Below are 21922 nucleotides of genomic sequence, written 5' to 3'. Positions count from 1 at the left end.
GGCGGTAACACCGTCAAGATCTAAATCAGGCCTATGTCATACTATTCTCGCCTGTTTAATTAGCCGTTCAACTTTTGCAATAACCATCCTAGATAGAATGTTTTATTTAGTTCTTTTCCACCGTCTCGTGCTACTTTACTTTATAGCTGTCTCTTTTCTTTGTCATCTGCATTGTTCTTCTCTTTTTAATTTTTTATTTACCTCTACTTATGTACAACTCGGTTAGGACATTGTTTGAGCATTACCAGACCTTAAAATATATATATTGTTCCTGTATATTGAAACACCCATCTTCTTTATCTTCCCAGAACACGTTTCTTCAGGAAACAGTGCGAAGAGAATGTGAAGAGAGGTTTGAGTTGACCGAGGCCTTGACACTAGCGAGAGAACAAATTCTAGAATTTAAAAAAATTGGTGAAAAGTTTCCCTCCCAGCATACTTCTACAAGTCAATCCTTGCCCTCCGGATTACTCAAAAGCAATCGACAGAAAATCTTCACAAGACCAACCCCTGATAAAGAAACCAAGCTCACTGGACGTTATGGAGATTTAGGACCTGTTAGTGCCTCTGCTCCTACCCAGCACAGACGTATTGACAAAATGGGCTTTTCAGCCTTACCTTCGCCACACCCTCCACGGGAAAGAGCATCTTCTGTGGGAGAAGCAAGGAAAAGGATTACTGCGATTTTAAGGCAGTCAAGTCAGCGATAACTTCCAGACTCCATGACAACGTCATTTGTAGACAGGGTGAGATGAAGACCTGACTACCAGCAGATGAATTTACCACTCACCTTAAAATGTTCTTCGTGTTTTCATTCTAGCGTTTTTATCAATGCACACATGATGCTGTAAAAACATTATCCTGCAAAGGTTTTCGCCAAGTTTTATATTCTGTGTTGATTTGAACTGAGGTTTAGTTATAACACTGAGCATCAATAACCAGGCAGCTATGTTCAAATACAGACGAAACGCTCTTCTGTTTTTATCACAAGGCACGTTGTAACATTTTTGTAGTGTTTGGAAAGGCCTTGTAGTGGCAATGTATCAAAAATGCCCATTAGATATTTCAGGAGGAAATCTAAAAAATTTGAAATAAATGAATTCAATAGTTGATTGTTTTAATACTTTTGACTTATGAAAATGCTATATTCGTACACCTTTAAACTCTACAGCCATTGATGAGCATATTACCCCCTCATTCCTTTTTCCAACTTGGAAAATGCCCGTCTTCCCCCCCACTGATGCCCTATAAAGCCCTTATTGCCCAAACTTTGCTTGGTGTAATCTGTCCTTTACCCCTTATTAATTCACACCTGCTTCATGGGCTTAAATGATTTTTGAAACAACTACACTTCTGCTCTTTCTTGTGCCTGTCTTTAGACTGGGGCCTCAGCCACTGGTGAGTTGGAGGCTCTGTCTTGTGAGGGGTGTGGCGGTGTGTTTCGCCACCACCTCTGTTTCAGGCTGTGGGTGTGGAACTTACTATATGTTTGTGCTTCAATGGGGTGCAATCAGTCAGAATCAGACGGTGCCCATTTGGATGGGTAGCAGTAAATGGGACGAGAAGTTGGTTGGTCCACCCCCTTATGCTCCTAAATTGAAGCTATTGTGGCTTGCTAGCGCAGTCTTTGGCTTCATGCACCCACTGCATCTGCTGATTGACATGATGTCACCTGCAGCATGGTTCAAGTAGACCCCTTACAGACCTTCCTGTTAGACGTGCTACACTTGACCTTATGTGTTTCTGTTGTGCTTGCCATCATCTGTCTCAAACATGTTTTGTGTTTACCTTTTGTTACAGGGCTCCTTGGGGCTTCCATGTGGGGCAGCTGTCTAACCCTAAGCTGTGTGATGATGTTACTAAGACTGGCACGTCATTCTAGAAACTGCACCATACTTCACCTTCTCTTGGGCACAGAAACGGTGGCAGACTGCACGATGAGTGGGTGCTTGTTATGAGCTAACCTCCATGCCTATCATCTCTTTCAGTTTCTGCTGAAGATTTTTCTGAGATGCCTAGCGGAGGTTATGGCAAAACCCAGAGTTGCACAAGGCAAGGCCTCTGATCTCTCCCTGGTCTTCCCACATCATTATTTTCGCCATCCTCAGCTGCCTTCTCATAGTTTCCCCCAGATTACTAAAGTAAGAGTGATTAGCCCATGAAGACAAGCTTAATTACACTAGGGAAAATATGTGCTGAAGACATATTTGCAAGCGGTGGTGAATTCCTCATCTTCCAAATTGCAGTTGCCACTAGACTAAGTGCAGCCTGGTCACAGTTGAGATTGATTCTGACTGTTCCAGGGGCACACAATACCTATACTCCTTGTGGATACAAACACAACTGTTAAAGACCGCCTGATGTGGAAACGAAGGATCTAGAGTGGGGTTCGGTCGTGCAGTTCCTGGGTCATAGCTGTCTCTTCACTAAGGATGGCTCAGAGCTCCCTCATTCCCTGACTTTGGAATCTGTGAGTGTGAACCTAACCAGTTTGTGGTGCTTACCGAGGATGTTCTTTACTATAATCTAATGGCCAAGAAATAGAGGCTGCCTTATTGAGATCCCTGGTGGCATGAGTGTGTGTCTCAGGGAAGAGATCTATTGTGTTTATGGCTCACAGTCCCTTGGTGACGTTGTCCATCTTTGTCTACAACAGTGTTAGAGGAGGAGGACTGCTTAAAGCTCCTGGCCAGCATGGGATTCGGGGTACAATCTCTTTTATGTCTCCTTCGACAACTTGAATCCTTCAGCAATGGCTTCTGGAGGACGGGTTGCAGTCCATAGTCATCTGACAAACTGGAAAGTGGGAAGTGCACAGAAGTACTGCTTGATCAGATTGCTCTTCTGGAGCAAAAACTGTTTAATGAGGACTTAGAGATGTTTCTTCTCAAGTGCTACAGGATCCAGAATCAAATTCTTCCTTTTAGGTCTCGAGCAAGGGCATAAATAGCGGCAGGAAATCCAATTAACTTCCTAGGTACAGATTATGAACTAGCTTCCAACAGGTACCAATTTGAGATGAGAAATTCCTGGAGAATCTCTCCACAACACCAGAAAGACCCCCTGGCAAACTTTAGCAGGATTCCTGACTATGCCAAACTGTGCGTGGGACATGTCGGTGGTCGTCTGGGTCTATATCTTCAAGTATGTCAATTTCTGATAGTAGGATTTTGAGTGTGTGGACAGACGGATATGTCAATTACTTCTCAGCCTACGCTCCAGGTTTCACACTTGTCCAAACTCAGTGACTCTAAGGCCTCACGGAAAAGCTAGCCTGAAGGAGAGCATCAGTGCCATGCTCAAGAAATCAGATATTTCTCCAATTGCAAAGGCAGAACACGGGCAGGAAAGGTACTCCTTAGTGTTCTTCATGGTGAATGCCTTAGGTTAATACCTACCATCCTTAGTGTTGAAAGAGGTCAACATCTCATCTGCTGGCTAGCTGGGTAAACTAAGTAATACAACTGAATGTGCAGGTACTGACCTTTTCTCAACCTGTAGATCTTTTGGTGCCACCATTTCCAAAGGGCACACAAGAAAGGACATAAGTAGAATTTTGAAGCTACTGTTTTTCTTGCAGATCTAAGCGTGAGGATTGTAAACAGTGGAAAACATGTTCTCACAGAAGAATAGGTCTCAGGCCATCTAAATTCTCGAAACATTCACTGCCATGTCACAATCATTAACTATAGCTATTATGATCGATTTCTTTATTGCATATTATTTGTTCTATTTGTAAAGGTCTGTATTCTGAATAATGACAGTCTGGTGAAGGCTGTTGTGTTTTGATTGAAAACATGTTTGTGAGTTCTCATTGACCCACCAGGTTATATTTGTTCAGCGAACGTCTGACCCTGACGCCCGATTAATCTAACGGTTAGATGTATCTGCAAATAAAAGTGGAACAAACTTTTCTAAATGGTTCTTAACAAAAAGTAGAACAAAACCATTTTTTAAATTTGTTTCAATGCTATTTTCATTAATTTTATTCATGAAATGTCTGTATTGATATTATTGATGAATGTGTATATTTGTAATACAAATCATAAATTGAGCTGTGCATTTTGTGTTTTTGTTTTCCACATTTATATTACAATAGTTATATCTCCCCCCTCCCTCAAACACACACACACGATTTTTTGCAGAAGTAGCATCTGCGCCTCTGAAGTTGCGGTTTGCACAACACTCAACAGGAAAGCACTTTTTTGCTGCATTAATACATTCCCCTTTCGCCCATTACTAATGAGTACTGAACTTTGGAAGGACCCAGTACCAAATGCAGGCTGTGTCCTTGCCAGGGTTAGTACAGATTGGCCATAGTGGGGAAAAGATAGATGTGGGGTGGACCCGAAAACAAATGTTTTTAGCATGAGTATTTCCATGGCAACTTTAGGCATGAAAGACTGAAAAAAGGAGTGAACAGGGTATTCGCTCAGTTTGGTGCCTTTACTGATTTAATGTTTCTGCCAGCTGTTTTTGAGTTTCAAGCAAAAACTGAAAGGCCTGATTTAGAGCTTGACAAAAGGGTTACTCTGTCACACGTGACTGATATCCCACTCGCCTTATTCCAAGTGCATTACGCTATAATGCGCTTGTAATAAGGCAAATGGAATATGAATCATGTTTGTGACAGAGTACCCATCCACCAAACTAAATCAGGCCAAAAGTGTCAATTGAGCATTATTTGAAATACAAATCATAAATTGAAGCACGTTGCTCTTTGTGTTTGTTTTCCATATGACACACACACTTTCTCTCTCTCTCTATCTCTCTATCTCTCTATCTCTCTCTCTTTCGATCTTTCTATCTCTCTCTCTCTCTCCCTCTCTCTCTCTTTCTCGTTCAGTCAAGGTTTGCACAACAATCCATAAAAAGCCTAATTTTTGCACCATTAGTACAGTCCCTGTCCTACACCCCTTCATTAAGGGGCCCACAGAGTGAAGTTTAATTCCGGTTCTCTCATAATCATGGTTGCCGCCACCCTTGTCTCGATGAAGACCCAATCAAAATAGGAATAGGTGTTGAAACATTGACACATCTACCTATTCAATGGCATTCATTGTAGTATGTGAAAAGTGTACTCTATGTCTGAGTCATTTTATTAAAAAATGTTACTATTAACCAGTCTACAGTGTTACTTCTTTTCCTTTGTAAATAGCACTAGTGCATGTATTTACTCCAGACACTATTCACTATCAATAAAACATTTTCTGGCTCACCTACCTCTTGATTATCTGCATATCAGCAAACAATATGCAGTAAATAAATATAACTGTACAAACATTTCTGTATGTTGATAACCTTTGTGATGCAAAGGAAGCTTAGCCTTATGGCTTTTTCTGAGGTATCAGTTGCTGTTTCAGATTACTAATTACCGAGGTTTGCAGGATTACAAGATTGCCCTATTATCTATTGTAGGGCAATTGAGTGTCATTATTTCTGATGCACAATTCTAACCGCAGATTCCTTCCCTTTTGATTTTTTTCAGGAGTCAGACTCAATCCAAAAACGTTTTAAGAAATGACTTCCGTGTGCCAATACGTGGTCCCTTTGAACTATGCAACAGTTTTAGTAGAAAGGCTTGTTGCACTTTAAATCATAAGCCAATTCCAACTTAAAGTCCTGATCCAGTTCCCCTACTTTGAATAAGTCTACAGCAAAGTCCAAGTTCAAGTCTTGGCACAATCATGAGGTCCTTCCACTTTGGAGAGGGCTCGCACAGTTGGCATTCAAAACCTCAGTTCTGTGCCAGCCATCCAATTCCAACCCGATTCTGCAGTTGTCGGTGTATCCCAGTATCATGGGCCATCTGCAGTTTTTCCCCAGAGAGAGGCATCAAGGAGGCAATACTGCAACTCTTCCCGATGATTTAAAGTTTCCCAACAGCACATTCGGTTCACAAGACTTCCAAGGTGGATTTTGACCAGTGGAATCTTCCTTACACTAAATGATGCCATAAGGCCTCTGTCACAGGCATCAGACTGTGTCTCCACTCTCTTACTGAAGGCCACATCAGCCCCATTCAGACCGACACTAGACAGATTGCAAAATAATTTTGAAACTAATTGGAGAGAGCAGGGAAGATCTCACTTGCCATGTCCACACTACATAGGTGTATCTGTGTAGCAGACTACATTTGAAGAACGTAAACCTTAGATGGTGGAGGAGAACACCCTTTTCTAAAATGTGTTTAGATTCTGTATGAGGAGGAATAGTGGAAAAGGTATTGGGGTTCGCTTTGCTGGCCAAAGCCCACACTACAAGGCTCTCCAGTGAATGGTGAGGAGCAAAACAATTTGATCAACTGAAAGCACACCTGTGGTGCCTACCAAGGGGGGAAGGTTACTGGCAATATATAAGATTGTGTCCTTAGCTTGAAGGACATATATTTTATAGTGACCATCCTGAGGACCAAAGGCGTTTCTTCTGATTTGGGAAAGGGACATTTTCAATTATCTGTTCTTCCTGTCTGCCTCACTCCCCCCCCCCCCTTGTCTTTGCAAAGATGATGGCAATGGTAATGACCCATCTTTGAAGGTCAGGAGTGCTTTACGTCCGATATGACAGCCGCTGGCTGTTGAAGGAGGGCTCATCACAGTTGGTCTCAGGCCACCTCTGAGCCAGCATCTCACTACTTGTGTCTGTGGGATTCTCCATCAAAGAAATAACATCAAACTCTAGCTGTTGCAAAGTGTTTTATCTTTAGGGGAAGTTCTGGACACATGATTCAGGCTTGGCCCTAGATTCCAACCCGAAAGGTTCAGAGGGTTCTTGGTCTCCTGGCCTTGTGTAGTCTTCTGGGGCAAGATGTAGCAACGTAACAATTTGCGAGGTGCAAAGTGCGAGTCCATGCGACTCGCAATTTGCACCTCGCAAATTGGTATGCAGTACGGTGTCTCAGACACCGACTGCAACTCGCTATGGGGTCGCAATGACCCACCTCATGAATATTCATGAGGTGGGTCGCAAATTGCGGCCCCATAGCGAGTATAGGCACTCGCAAACATGGAGGCCTGCTGTCGTCAGCAGACCTCCATGTTCATGACTGCTTTCAATAAAGCAGTTTTTTTTTTTTTAAGTGTAGCCCGTTTTCCTTAAAGGAAAACGAGCTGCACTTAAAAAAAAAAACGAAACCTTTCGTTTCGGTATTTTTTCAGGGCAGGGAGTGGTCCCTGGGACCACTCCCTGCCCTGAAAAAATATTTTTGGGTCCATTCACAAAGTGGAAGGGGTCCCATGGGGACCCCTTCCAATTTGCGAGTGGGTTACCATCCACTTGAAGTGGATGGTGACTGCGATACCATTTGCGACCGCGTACGCGGTCGCAAATGGTATTGCATACCACTCAGACTCGCAAATAGGAAGGGAACACCCCTTCCTATTTGCGATTCTGAAATGCATATTGCGAGTCGGTACCGACTCGCAATATGCATTTCTGAATAGCAAAGAGGCTTTTGCGCCTCGCAAACGGCGATTTTCGCCGTTTGCGAGGCGCAAACCCTTTGCTACATCTGGCCCCTGGTTTCTTCTGCCCTAATGGCATGTGTAACCTCTATAGTAGAACCTCCGCTTTCAATAGGTTCAATACTGGGGACATCTCATGAACAACATTTACGTGTAAGATAAGGTGGTCCTGGACCTTCAATGGTGGATGTCTGACACAAACCTCAGTTTCAGCTGGCCGTTCTCCCAACTTCACCCACAGCTCATCACGGCAACAGATGCATCCGCTCTGGACTGGTCACCAGGACAAGGTGGATCCAGAGGCCTCTGGTGTCATTTGGAGCTGAGGCCCAATATGAAGCCTCTGGAACTGTGTATCATCCAGCTGGTTCTCAAAGATTTTCTGCCTTCCATCAAAGGCAGACTTGTTCAAAATCTGAAAGACAACACGACCACCGTCAGCTACAACAACAAGCAGAGTGGTGTGGGTTCACAGGGGCTGTACCAGGAAGCACTGAGGCTTGGGCACTGGCTAGACTTCAGGGGATTTTGCTGACTGTTGACTATCTAACAGAATCCATGAAAAGAAGGGCAGATGAGCTCAGCAGACCCCATGTGGCTGACCACAAGTGCTGTATGCACCCAGAGTTAGTTCAATGCATCCTTGCCCAGTGGGGGATGCCTTGGGTAGATCATTTCACTGCCACCAAGAATGCTCATTGTTGAGGCCATTGCACTCTGATGTTTTCCTGGAAGACATGCCCTGCCTTCTGTTGGACTCCCTCCTCCTCTGTGTGTTCCTACATCTGCCGACACTCCCTCATGTTCTAAAGAAGTTCAGGAGAGGCGGGCTCAGATCATCGTGATAGCCCTGGAGTGGGCTGAGTGTGGTACAACAAAGTGTATGGGAGCTGAGTAAGCAGAGGACATGCATGGTACCCCTATGACACCCTGACACCTCTACCATTATGCTACTGATCTGACTAGAAGGGGATTTGTGGGATCCATAACCAATTTAAAATTGTAAATGGTTAGATCAACTTAGGCTTTCCAAGTGACATCATAGACCGCTCAAGCCTCCACCTCGTTGTCTATTTTATGTCAATCCCACGGTGAAAAAGTAACCTTAATCGAGAAATAACCATCAATGATTCGAAATACTCGTCAACTGTCTGGTTGCTTTTTCTGGTGCCAGTGGTGAAGCAAATCTTGCACAACAGATAACATTGCATTGAACAAGGAACTCTAAACTATCACATCCTTAAGGCGCATTTAAAAGTTTCCATTAGTCGGAATTGATCACGACGTCTTTTTCTAATCTTCTATTCGTCATCTTTGTAAACTTTCATCTTTAGAAAACACTCTATCATTTTTTTTGAGAGAGGTTTTTTTGCAGATAGCTAAAGGAAAGAATGTGCAGGACATTAGCTTACAGCTAAATGTCAGGTGTCGTCTTGCACCCGAGAGACAGAATGCATGATCGCTATGTGGATGGGTGGTACTAGCCAAGCAATAAGAATGCACACTTGCCCTGCAGCCTACACCTGGCTTCCAACTCCATCGTAAGTATGTCAAGCCACGTGCACCTGAAACTGCTCAAAATGTTTGTTTTGGAAATAATACTTTTTAAGCACTACCAGCAGACATACCTAGCAATGCAAAACCTATTTTAAATATGGTTTCAATAAAAAATGGCTTCTGACGTCATTTAACATAAAAAAGTAACGTTTAACTATAGTTTTCTTCTTGTTCGCCCGTAATACCTACCTTCCTTACAGCGCATTAAGGTTTGTCTAACTCTTTGGACTCCAGCAGCGTAAGGGGGAAGGGTGTCCGGGGGTTACCTGTCAGAACCAGATCAATCAGCCGAAGTGCAAAACAGGCTTAAAGAGGCAGCAGGAGCAAACCCTTGTTCAACTAAGTTTGCTAAACGAGTAGGTGGGGCCTTGCCAAGGATTAGTTCGGAAACGCCTGCGTTTCCTTGTGTGTTAAATCGTTTAGTGTATAAATCACGCACATTCCATTGGGTGCTATCGATCGCTCATCATTGAAAAACTAGTGATTTAAAACTTTTTGTGTCGTACTTTACTGAAGGTTTTTTCACACGTTCATGGACAGGTCAAAGCCCCTTACTTTCCCTATTAGAGGCCCAATCACAAAGGTAAATTTACAGGTATAAATGCACTCACATATAAACCGACTATTGCACCAAGTAGTAATTTTGCACCGTTTTGCTATTCACCATTTTCATGTGTAAATATACTGTTGTATATCCTATATGTATTCACCTCGTGGCGCATCTAGACCGGAACTGTGGGGGGTGCTGACACACAAAGCAATGGAGGCAGAGCTAATACTTCAAACAATTGGGAGTGGACGTATCCTCAGAGCCAATACAGCAAAATAGTGAAAAACTGTGTATTTTACACATATTGGACAAACCCAATACTATTAGAACAAACATGATTGTGTGCATTTGACAACGTTTATAGACTACTTACACAGAACGTTAAAGGAAGGGTTCAAAGAAATGAAGTAACTAACATGATGAACAGATTTTAGTATAAATGACAATAAACAAGTTTATGTAAAGCTATTTAAAATGTTGTCCCTTTTGGTAATTCCTGGACAATTCTTTCCGGGCAGGAAAACATGCAAATTAAGTATTTATTATTGCATGTCTAGAAAGGCCCTCTTGCCCGATTGTTGGCCAAAAGTAGTTTAAAGACTGTTCATCTGCAACATATGCTTGTTAGAGGCTGCACACAAAACTGAGGTTAGCAGGTTAACACACCTGGTTGATGTGTTTGACTGGCAAGTGACAGATTTGGTTCCTGACTTTCCATTAATTCCTCCTGAAATAGACTGCATACCACTCAATTGGCTATATTATGACATTTTATTTGCCCTGCCATGAATCTGCACTATCATAAGCATAACATAGTTGTCTTCTAAGACCCACTGCACATTAAGTATCAAAACCACTAAAATATATTAGTGGTAAATCTTGAATGGGCAATGTGCCTGATGACATGCGTAATTTATAATAATTTCTTTAGAACCCCTTCTGGGAGAATGACTGGAGTCTCTGTAATGGTGGTTCTTTAATGTCTTTTAGTAAGTGTGCTGTACACATTGAAACATTGGAACGTGTTGCACACAATGAAGTGTGTTTCCCTTGTGTAATGCTTTTGTATTGGTATCCTGCTATGCTCAGAGTTAACTGCATTTTACAGCTCATGGTTTAGTTTGACAGCAGCGTTAAGGTTTGCAAGTATTTTGCTGCCAAACTACTCTAGTTAGAAAGGCATAACACAGTGAAGCAATACCTATACAAGGGATGTAGGTTTCAGATTTACCAAGACACCCAAGGCCACCCTGCATGGCTTGGGAAATCTGGTGTAACGCAAAGCAGCGCATGCATTGCACTGCATGATGGGGACGTTATTGGGTGGAGTATGGTTGTTCCCACACATCCACCCAAGCATTCTGACGCATTCCCAGATTTACCAACACTGATGACCGGAGAATATGTTAGAATTGTAGGCCTTTCCACCAGAGGGGTAACATGGCGCGAGGGTGTCTGCATTGGCACTAGGCAGCACATTGTGCGCTAGCTCAGGTAGAGAGAGGGAATGTGCCATATATTGGTAAATATGTCACATTATTTCCCTTTCACGCATCTTAGAAGTTATTTTGCTGCATTGCATTATGTGAAAATTCTACCTATGTTTAGTAATGTATCAATCACATGATTGCCCAGTTCATCCTGTCTACTAGCAACATTTTCTATGGTGATCTTAATCTCCAGAACGATGTACGGTGAAAGTGGTGTCTCCATTTTTGTGTCTCTACTGTTGTATAATGTACAAAAACCCACTCATGGCAAGAACTCCATCCCAGACCTCATCAATTGCCATTGGGACAGCCTTAAAGTACAGCATCCTTCAGTGATGCAGTGTTCTGTCCAGTTACAAACAATCTTCTTCCCTAATGTGGGTTCTCCTACTGCCCAAAAATCACAGATATGAGTCCAAGACACCAAGCACTTTCATTTCATCCAACTGGGGTCTCGGATTTTACTCTACTGCCAGGCCCATTTTTTTCTGAGTATTAACACCCTTAAGTCCCACTACAATGAGACTACTACCTATTTAAGGGCCACTGCCCTCAGGCACGAAAGGAATTCTACCCAATGGTTTCTTCTGACCCCTGGGACGAAGAGGAACCAAACACTGTGAAGTTCTCTAAACAGAATTAGTGCCAAAATCAACACTTCACGAATGTACAGGCCTGCAGAAAATCTTACAAAACACACATTTTCAGCATTTCTTCCTCAAATCCCAAAGTGACTTTGCCAAAAATCGCCTCACAAAAAAAATGTTTAATAGACGACTATTCTTTCCCACCATCAATTATTCCTGACCCAGTGGCAAAGAGTGAAGAATTTAACCGGTTTTCCAATGAAATCATAAGAAACATCGACATGTTTTCGCAATCAGCACCCCACCCAATCCCAGCTGTGCTGTCAGTAGGAAATCATTGTTCTACTGACTTGCCTTAGGGAGATTTCACAAGCTGATAGACATACCATTGCTGGTATTAAACTTTTAACAATCCAATCCTAGCAGTGCTCATGTTAGACAAATGTGGTGATCTCTGTCACACTATGGTCATGTTAGTCACTAAACAGCCTTCATGGTGACCGCCAGTCACGTTCAGATGTGGTTGCAGCACAAGTAGGTCGCAGAGGATGCAGGGATTGTTGATTCAGAGGAGACATTCTACCAACTATACTAGACTGGTCTACTGGCATAATGCTGTTGATCACGAGGAATTCTAGCTCAGCATCAAATAATTATACACTGATTAATACCCTTATCACAAATGAAAACATTAAAGTCTTTTTTCACAAACCTGGTTTAAGGAGGGTTGTAATCCTTTAGCTGAAGTCTTATTTCTACCGAATTTTAACATCAGACTATGTGTCTGACCGGACAAAAGGAGTAGTGTTAGCATATTATACCTCACTTGACATAAGAGTTAATATAAGCACCCACTTTTTGGGGGAGGAAATGTTTTTTTCTGGAAATGGGCAATAAAATGATTAAATTCACTTAATTTTAATCTATCGTGCCTCGTGCCCCTTCTATTCAGGATTATTTTTTTTAATGATAGGAAAATATACCTTGCAATATTTTATGTTTTATATTGATTTTTTTTTTTGCCTCTGAGCAGAACAGTCACGGGCCTCCCTTCCTGCTAGAGTACTACAATCTTTCTCGTGGTTTGGTATGGAATACGTTGTTAAACTCCCACCAATAAAGCAGGACACACTCTATGTAGTTTTTAAATTGAAATATAATCTTTGTATGATTTTCTGTCAGAGTGTATTTTGTGCTTTAAATATGTCCAAATAATAATAATAGCCCCTCCTCTTGCCCAATCCTACATCTGCAAGGCGTTATCCTACAACTCAATCCAGAGCTTGGTTTATATCGCCAGTACACCAGTTCTGTCTCAGTCTCCCCAGTAGCTGACATCTCACAGAGATCTGTATAACCTCAGATATGTCCCCCATCCGTGTGTGTATGTGAGAGCAAAGAGTTAAAAGGAGAAGGGATAATAGGAGATGGGAGAGGGCACCCATACACTTCCTCATGCATTTATCCATCGACACAGAACACACTTGTCCTTTCACCATACTTCAAAGTATTCACCTATCTATCCACTCACCTTCATCCGTACATATATGTATCTTTAAAGCCAGTGATCCATTCTATCATGCATCCATCCACCGAAACACATTCGCCTCTTCACACACGTGCATTCACCTTTATCCCTAAATTCATGCATCCACCCATTAAATGACCCACTCACCCATCTATTTAATATCTTCCTAATCATCCATCTGCCAAACCAGTCACTCTTCAACTGATACATCCCTGTATTCACCCTCCCATAAGCATTCGTCAATACATCCAACCACACACTCATATAGCTATCTATCAACCTCTGAGCCAGTCCGACAGCACACTTGATTTATTGACTTCATTCCTTTGTCTGTGTGTACATACGCTTGTGTGCCTGTGTATGTTTAGCATTGTTTTATGACCACGAGTGCCTGTATGTAATTTGTTGTTTTGTGTCTGGGTATCTGTATGTATGTTGGTCTGTGCAAGGATGCCCACAGATATATTACTTTGTGTGCATATGTATGTGCTTTATGCACACTTGTGCGGTTGTATGCATTCATCCATTTCAGACAAGTCAAACCTATCGGCTTTATCAAGTCTTGTTCTTACTGACAAATGTATTAATCATGTTTAAAGGAAAGCATTAAGCTTCTGGATATTAAAAATATGTGTGCTTCCTTTGTTGTGTTTGTTCATGAAAGGTTGACACTACAATCACTCAAGTCACAGCTTTAGTTAGCTAAGTGTTTAGATGGTGAAAGGAGCCATTTGTGTACAAATGTTTATATGAAATACTCGAGTGGAAAGTTCTTTTTGGTGTTTTTCTGCTCTCATATACTTCCATGCGCCACCAGTCGCAGTGTCGGGGCTGCAGGGCAGCGTGTTTGAGGGGACAGCGGAAACAAAACAAAATCGAAAAAAAAGAAACTTACCTGCCATATCGCCTGAACACTGGTCTTTAGGCTCCACTGAAGGTACAGGCTCCCAGCCTACACTGAGGCCAATCCTAACGCGCCACTCATGTTAGCTGCTGGCATCATGAAAGCAGTGTGAAGTTTGGCCTGAGCGCCCAGGCTTTGCGCTCCCAGGCAGACTGGGAGCCTGTGCCTGCAGTCTCCAACCCTGCAACACAGCTCGGGTTGGAGAGAGCTCAGTGTTCATGTGGGTTTGGCCATCCTGAGACGGCTGGCCGAACACACATGGGCACTGAGGAGAGCGCACCCCACTCCCCCTCCCTGCCTGTCATCCCTAGTGGCCCTGCCCCCTTGAAAAATAAAACAGTAATAAACGTGGTTTATTATCGTTTTATTTTTCACGTTTTGCTGCGGCTGGCGGGAGGGTGGGTGACGTTCCTCCACCATAGCGGAGGAGCCGTCGATGTGAGCCACTAGATGTGGACGTGTAACTGTTTTACCGGCATTACTGCCACTCTAATAGAAAAAAATATGTGCTTTTGATAATACTATTTGTTCCTTCGGTGGCTTTTGCATGCAAGAGTGTTGAGGAAATAATGACGGAGGAAGATGGATTATGCAGAAGCTATGAAGAAAGATACATATGTGGGGCAGGTGTGTTCACCGGAATGTGAGCCTTAACTATGTGCCAAAGCATAAGAATGGTTTAAGTGGAGCAAGATGCAGATGCGTAGGCATTTCCTGAACAGCTGAATTCTGTGTGGGAAGGTCTGCAAACCATGTGTGCATGTCATCCCCTGGCTTTAGAGGAGGAGAATTCCCCTCCACTCCTTCAGCCGATCCCTGAAAACGAATGGCTTGTTTGATTCACAAACAGCTGCTGTGAACAGTGTCCTAGTTCCAGTGTTCTGGCCTGCTGTGAGGTCATCGCTAGCTGTGTAAGCTACTGAATGAACTTGGACCTAGAAGTACAAATGCTTTGCATCGGGTTTGCATTACTTTTCTAACGCAAACCCAACACAAAGGGGGTCATTCTGACCCTGGCGGTAAATACCGCCATGGCGGAGGTTGGCGGTAGCACCGCCAACAGGCTGGCGGTGCTCCGCCGGGCATTCTGACCGCGGCAGTACAGCCGCGGCCAGAGGCGGTAAGCCGGCGGTGTACCGCCGACTTTCCGTTGCCCATGGGAATCCGCCATGGCGGCGCAGCTTGATGCGCCGCCATGGGGATTCTGACGCCCCATACCGCCATCCTGTACCTGGCGGTTCTCCCGCCAGGAACAGGATGGCGGTAGGGGGTGCCGCGGGGCCCCTGGGGGCCCCTGCAGTGCCCATGCCAATGGCATGGGCACTGCAGGGGCCCCCGTAAGAGGGCCCCAAATGGAATTTCAGTGTCTGCCTAGCAGACACTGAAATTCGTGACGGGTGCAACTGCACCCGTCGCACTCCAGCAACTCCGCCGGCTCCATTCGGAGCCGGATTCATCGTTGCTGGGTCTTTCCCGCTGTGCTGGCGGGCGGCCTTTTGGCGGTCGCCCGCCAGCACAGCGGGAAAGCCAGAATGGCCGCCGCGGTCTTGTGACCGCGGTGCGGTCATTTGGCGGTAACCGCATGGCGGGCGGCGACCGCCGCCCGCCGCGGTTAGAATCACCGCCAAAGTGTTCACGCGGGATTTACTATCCAATACAACTTGTGATGTGTGTTGGGTGTAACACAAAGTGGCGCAGTGTGCTTGCTGCCTTGTGTTATTTTGTTTCAAAGGGGTGTTCCCAGGGTGGTGCATGGGCATTCCTGTAACAGAAATCTCTTTGTACAAAGAATTGTAGACAAGAATTTGAATCAAAATCATACCCCTCTACAACGCAGGCGCATCAAGGGGAAATGTTTTCATTTCTCATAGTTTTTCTCACTTTGCATGTGTGTTGCATTGCACTGCAAATATATAAAGTGGTAAAAGCCTCAAAACGCAGTTTTTATACTGGAATGGATGCCTACCAGTACAACATTTATGCATCAGATAACGTAGACCCCATTGCTTTATGATGCTAGGGTGTCTGTGTTTGTGCATGGCGGCGTAAAGTCTGTGAGTGCAGGGTGGGAGTAGAATGGCATCACATCTTAGTAGATATCGCGCATTTCTGCTCTCCCCCTTTCGGACAAAGCAGCAAAGCACCTTCCCCTCCTGCCCGCTTTCCGTGACTTCTTGATAAATCTGGGCCTACATCTTCAGCATTACCCTTAACATGAATCATTGCTTCTTTGCCATAAGTGTATTTGCCAATTAACTATTTAATTCATTTATGTTATTTGTTTATTTATTTTTTCGTTTAATAGAGACAATCAGAGGGGTCTAATGGAGTCCTGCGTGTCTCCTTTCCTTATTTCGGAGCTCTGAAAGGTTAATGTAGGAACAGTTAGTTTTGGGTGCCTGTAGCGTGTTATAGAGTCTAATTGGTGAGTTAAAATTTTCTGATCTTATTGGTGCATGACCCCATTCCTGGGTAGAGAGCTTAGTTGTTGATGGGTTTGAAAAGTGCTCTGTTCGAGAGTCTTCTGAGCTGAATGCAGTTTGGTTCTCCTATTATATATGGGTTCAAAGTGGTGCATGTCCTAGGGCCTTAGACTCCCAAAGAGTTACTACCTCGATGTTGCTAGTAGTGGTAGAACTTTGGATAATGAAGTGGGTATGAGGGGAGCAAAGGTTCCTGGTTGTTGGCTATGTGCGGGGGAGGAGGGAAGTGGAATTAAAGAAGTAGAGTTGGTTGACGGTGGAATGAGACCTAGCACTTTGAGAGCCTGGCCTCGGGGGCCTTTTCTGAATTGCCTACATGTGGGAAACCAATGCATATGCATAATGAATAAATATATTGTTATGTTATTCTTTATTTTAGTATATCTTAGAAGGACAAGGGCAAGTCAACAAAGGGGGTCTGTTAATGTATGAATTTAAAGGGGCCATCTGGTGAACGATGACCCAGAACATCTCCAAACCCAAGCAGGCATCATCAAACAAATGCTGTTAGAATACCTATTGTTGATGATTGTTAGCTATGCAGAACTGTAAATCGAACTGTTTTTTAAGTCCACACTGGATTGCCCCTTTAATACAGTACTCTACGTGGGGGAAATGTTCGAGAAGTATTTGTGATGAAATGCAGCAATATAATGGAAGGGATGCAGTGGCTAACTAATGTAACCAGAACAATGCAATTTGCAGAGGCGTTTCTGAGATTACAAAGGCTCTAGACTGCATGGCTGTATCTGATTAAAGATAGAAGAACTTCAGTGTGTCATACAATATCCTCGTTACTTTCAATTGATGGTACTTTATTCCATTCCAATCGGATTTCCTGTTTTCAGTTTCTTTTTTCCTGAATTTTGGTGGGGGTTTGTCAGTGATTTCTTGCATTCTCAAAATTTGTATACATCAGTCCTTATCAGTGTTTTCACGTTTTATGGTGTAAAAATCAAAGGGACTGTGGCCTTGATTTTTACTTTTTGAGGCAAAACTGCGCTAATGCAGTTTTGCGTCAAAAAGGTTAACGCTGACTAGCGCCATTTTTTAATGCCACCCGGGCTTCATATTTATACTATGACGCTGGGTGGCGTTAACAATTGTGTAGAGTCATTTTTTCCAATGTTAACCATGGCGCCTTGTCGTAAGGCAAAATGACTTTAATGAAGGAAAAATGACTAATCCGGTTTACGACATGTAAACATGTTGCAAAACCGAAATACACAATTTTTACCCGCAATAGCATCAAATACAGACACAAACGGAGAAAACAGTGCAAAGAAGAGCCAACATGGATCCAGGAATCCAGGAGAGAACCCAAGGAGACCCCAGTCAACCAGGAACCAGCCAGGAGGACACAGACAAGACCCAGGGGATGGAGAAGAAAAAGAGAAAGTGTCTTTTCAGCTTAGAGGAGCACGAAATACTGGTAAGAGAGGTGACAGAGCATCAAAATCAACTCTTCATCACCTCCAAATTACCAATTGGAAGGAGAGAGGCTATCTGGCAGCAGATAGTGGACAAGATTAACAGTGTGGCAGAAGTCAGGAGAACTGTAAGTGAGTGCAAGAAACGCAGGCATGACTGCAAGTGAAAGACAAAGGAAAAAATGTCAAGGAACAGGAAGGCAGCACTGCAAACTGGAGGTGGGAGTCCAGCACCACAAGAGGACTTGAACGAGAGGAAGGAGATGGTTGCAACGGTCATCCCAGAGGAAATCGTCACAGGAATCGCAGGACAGAACAGCACAGACTACCAGGAAACACCACAAATACAGGGTAAGTTGCATGGGGGGAAGTTATGCTAAAATGTTTAGTGCAAGAAGGGGGAGGCACATAGGACTCACACAATGCATGTCAAAGGAGCACAGAGGGACACAATGCACATTAAGTTGCACCATGCTGACGTAAGCTACACATGTACTTATGCCTTGGTAGTGCCATGCACCATGACACATACACAACTTGGACATATGTTGAACACCAGGCCTAAATACCTACTTGTACATATGCAGCACATGGGATGGATGGCATGTATATTCAATGTGCCACTGGTTGTGTCATCACAACATTCCTTGCATTTAATCATGTGAACACCACCAACACGACCAAGAGCTCAGAGACCAGGTAGTCGGTCAATACTATTCCTGGGGTTACGTAATAGAGGTGTCCCTTGCAGCAATACCTTGCAACTGCCTTGACTCATTGCCCAAACGCATGTATGCTGCATCTCACAGCACACAAGCCATTGCAACTATCCCAACAGTAACCAGACATGTGCTGGTAGCACCACCACACTGCACATAGACAACACGTCCACATGAGGCAGCCACCACTCCATCATGCAGTCAGGGTGTCCCCTGGGTGCATGGAACAATTAACTGAACAGGCGCTGGGGGAATAGCAGGCTGGACCTGTATCATTGGTAATATGCCACTACCTAGACCAACTAAACTGAAGTAGTGTTGAACCACACATCATGATGCTGAACTGAAATGTGCAACTACAGAAAATATGTACCATAGATAGCAAACAGTGGTCACAACAGTCACAGGCTGAGCTCACAACTACTCTGACACAACCATATCAGACACATGGGAATGAGTAAATAAACACACACATACAACACATGGGGTATGACTGTGAACATAATGGCGTATGATTCCACTACGACGGGCAGGGGACGGTGCATGGGCAAGTCCAGTGTTGTTAAGACTGCCAGTGCAGTGTACCCTTTGCGCTTGGCAGTATGAGTCACATGTTGGGATGGCAGCTGGAAATCTGTCTGCTCATGGTAGCTCTGTGGGGCACTTAGCACAACATTCTTGATGGATCAAATAGACTCAGTGCCACTTTTGGGCTGCATTGGGTGTGACAAGACATGCTGCACTCAGTCATGCAAATCAGTGGAAAAGGCAAAGGGACAGAACATGGGACTCCCTGCACTGCCCATGCCAAGAGCATGGATTGTGGAGGGACACCCAGGGCCACAACACACCACATCAACAACAACCTTTACATGGGGGGTCTCACCGCCATGCAAAGGCTGGTGGAAATGCAGAAACAGGCCTAGAAGACAGTGTTGAACGTAATACAGATCTGATGTCACAGGACAGATTGCATAGCCAGTCCATAAGCTGCTGGAAACCTGCCAGTGCCAGGCCATTGGCCCATGAGGCATTCTACATTGACAACCGTTGCCACTACCACCTGGGCTGTTGGGGGCGGTCAAATACACAATGGCAGTCAGGTGCCCATAGGACTGACGCATTTGAAATGAGGAACCAGTATGACTACCTGCAGAATCACCTCTAACTAGCTTCAGGGCCTGACCTAAGTACAACTCCTGTTAACTGGCTATGTCCATGGACTCATTTACCACCTTTTAGTGATGCGCCTGTGGCGCTAAGCACTGCACCGTATTGACAAGGTGGCGTTAAGCCACTTTTTGTCACCTTAATGTCACCTTGTAAATACGGCCCCTTCCCATGCGGGGAAGGGGCATGCAATGGGTGTTGCTTTGGGCGTGCCACAGCAGCACCCATTGCATTTTGATGCTGCCTCAGATTAATGGAATTTTGTAAACCTGAGGCCAACGGCAAAATCTAACACCACCCCCAGGGGTGCCGTTAGTAGGGTGCAATCGGGAGGAATACATTTATACCTCCTCATTTTTTGCTTTTTCTACTGTGTGCTGCATTCTGCAGCATGCATTGGAAGAGCAAAATGCCAGAAATTATTGTTTATGTGCATGAAGGTGTCCCTTCCTGCACATAAACAATCATTTGAAAATGATGCTTTGGCACTTCTGTGTGTGCTGCATTCGACAGCTCACACAGAAGTGCTAAAGTGTTATTAGTGATTGTTAATGTGCAGGAAGGAACACCTTCACGCACATAAACAATCACACCCCTCAACGCATACATCCTTGCACGATGGTGCAAGGATGCCTGCGTTGGCGCTGGCAGCTGAATTTTGCACCAGCACGGGGGACAACACAGGGGTGCACAGTATTCACTCACATGCGGCGCATCCCTGCATTTCTAAAGTGACGCAGTGCGGTGCTGCCAATTTTTGCGCAGCACTGCGCTGCACCACTTTTCCATATATCTGGCCCTAGGATGACAATGAGCATCAAATACCAAGTCAGTGGCATGACATATCAACTGCACCAACACAGATATACTGATTTTACACCATCTCATTGCAGAGGATGATGACTCTCCTGTGGATCACCTGTCCTGGAGTACCCTGAGGACCTGGATGACCAGCTGGCAGCCATCAGCAAAAAGATCCTCCAAGACGTCCTTGTAAATCTCCAGACACCAACACCCGTCGCATGGAGCAGTATTGATGTAGCAGACATCCCACAGGCCCCACTTAGGACCCCAATAGTATGACCTGCCAGCACCGACACAGCTGAGGGCTCCGAGGACCCAGGGTCCAGCTATGAGAGGACAGTGGTAGGACTCCATGGGGAGCTGGCCAAGGAGGTGCGGGTGTGGATGCAAACTATGGGAGCCAGCCTGGGGGGGATGCACAAGTGCATGGTTATGTCTACTGAACAGACTGCAGCCAACCGACGCGCACACTCCCCAATGCGTAGAGCCCAGGAGTGTCGGAGGGACATAGCTGCTGCCATGAGGGATAGGCCACAACAACTGCCCTCCCAAACTAGCGTCAGCGTGCTTGAGGACAAGATGGACTCCATGCACCGGGAAATGGTCTCCCTCAGGGCAGACATGGCTGCCTACCACAGGGATGTTGCTGCTATACTAAAAAACCAGCAGCTCCTCCTTGCTGCAGTGATGCCATATGTAGTTCCACAGATGGCAGCTGCCGGGAATTGGGAGTCCACATCTCCAACCATTGAAGTGTATGTAGCCCCCCTACCTCTCCACTACCACCATCAAGGGTAGAAGAGACACCACACACATCAAAGGATGAAGATGTGGAACAGATCATCTTCACCCTTAGGAGTTCCCAGTAGCACCAGCCCATGCCACATGGGCAGTGTTTTCCTTTGTCCTGTGCTTGACATCATGCCAGTGTTAGCACTGTTGCAGATATGCACTCTTTACCGACACACTGTTGACCTTTCTGCTATGGACTGCAATTTGTCTCTAACTTTTCAATTGGCAAGTTATGTTCCCCTGCACTGAAAGACACTTTACCCAAGCATGTCCCATGCCATGTCCTTCAACCCTGAGCTTGTGTCACAATTGGATGGATTCCACTAATGGGGTCACAGACCGGGACATTGTAAATATTGCACTAAAACACTTGTAATTAAACACCACCTACACAACCAGCATGTCTTTGTGTGTTGTGACACATCTACTATGCTTAGGAATTGGG

At 44.4% G+C, this 21922-nt stretch overlaps 1 protein-coding gene across 1 annotated transcript in view; it reads left to right on the top strand.

The window, feature by feature from the left end:
- LEKR1 (leucine, glutamate and lysine rich 1) overlaps positions 1-5028 on the top strand; it is a 543246-nt gene extending 538218 nt beyond the window's left edge. The window contains exon 13 of the mRNA XM_069213291.1: positions 309-5028. Coding sequence (XP_069069392.1) covers positions 309-710 — 402 coding nt within the window. The 3' untranslated portion in view covers positions 711-5028. The remainder of the gene's footprint in view (positions 1-308) is intronic.
- Positions 5029-21922: the final 16894 nt, after the last annotated feature.

Source organism: Pleurodeles waltl, chromosome 11 (assembly GCF_031143425.1).
Source record: "Pleurodeles waltl isolate 20211129_DDA chromosome 11, aPleWal1.hap1.20221129, whole genome shotgun sequence".
Lineage (NCBI taxonomy): Eukaryota > Metazoa > Chordata > Amphibia > Caudata > Salamandridae > Pleurodeles > Pleurodeles waltl.
Note: the sequence above shows the minus strand (reverse complement) of the source record. Positions and strands in the feature narration are given on the sequence as shown.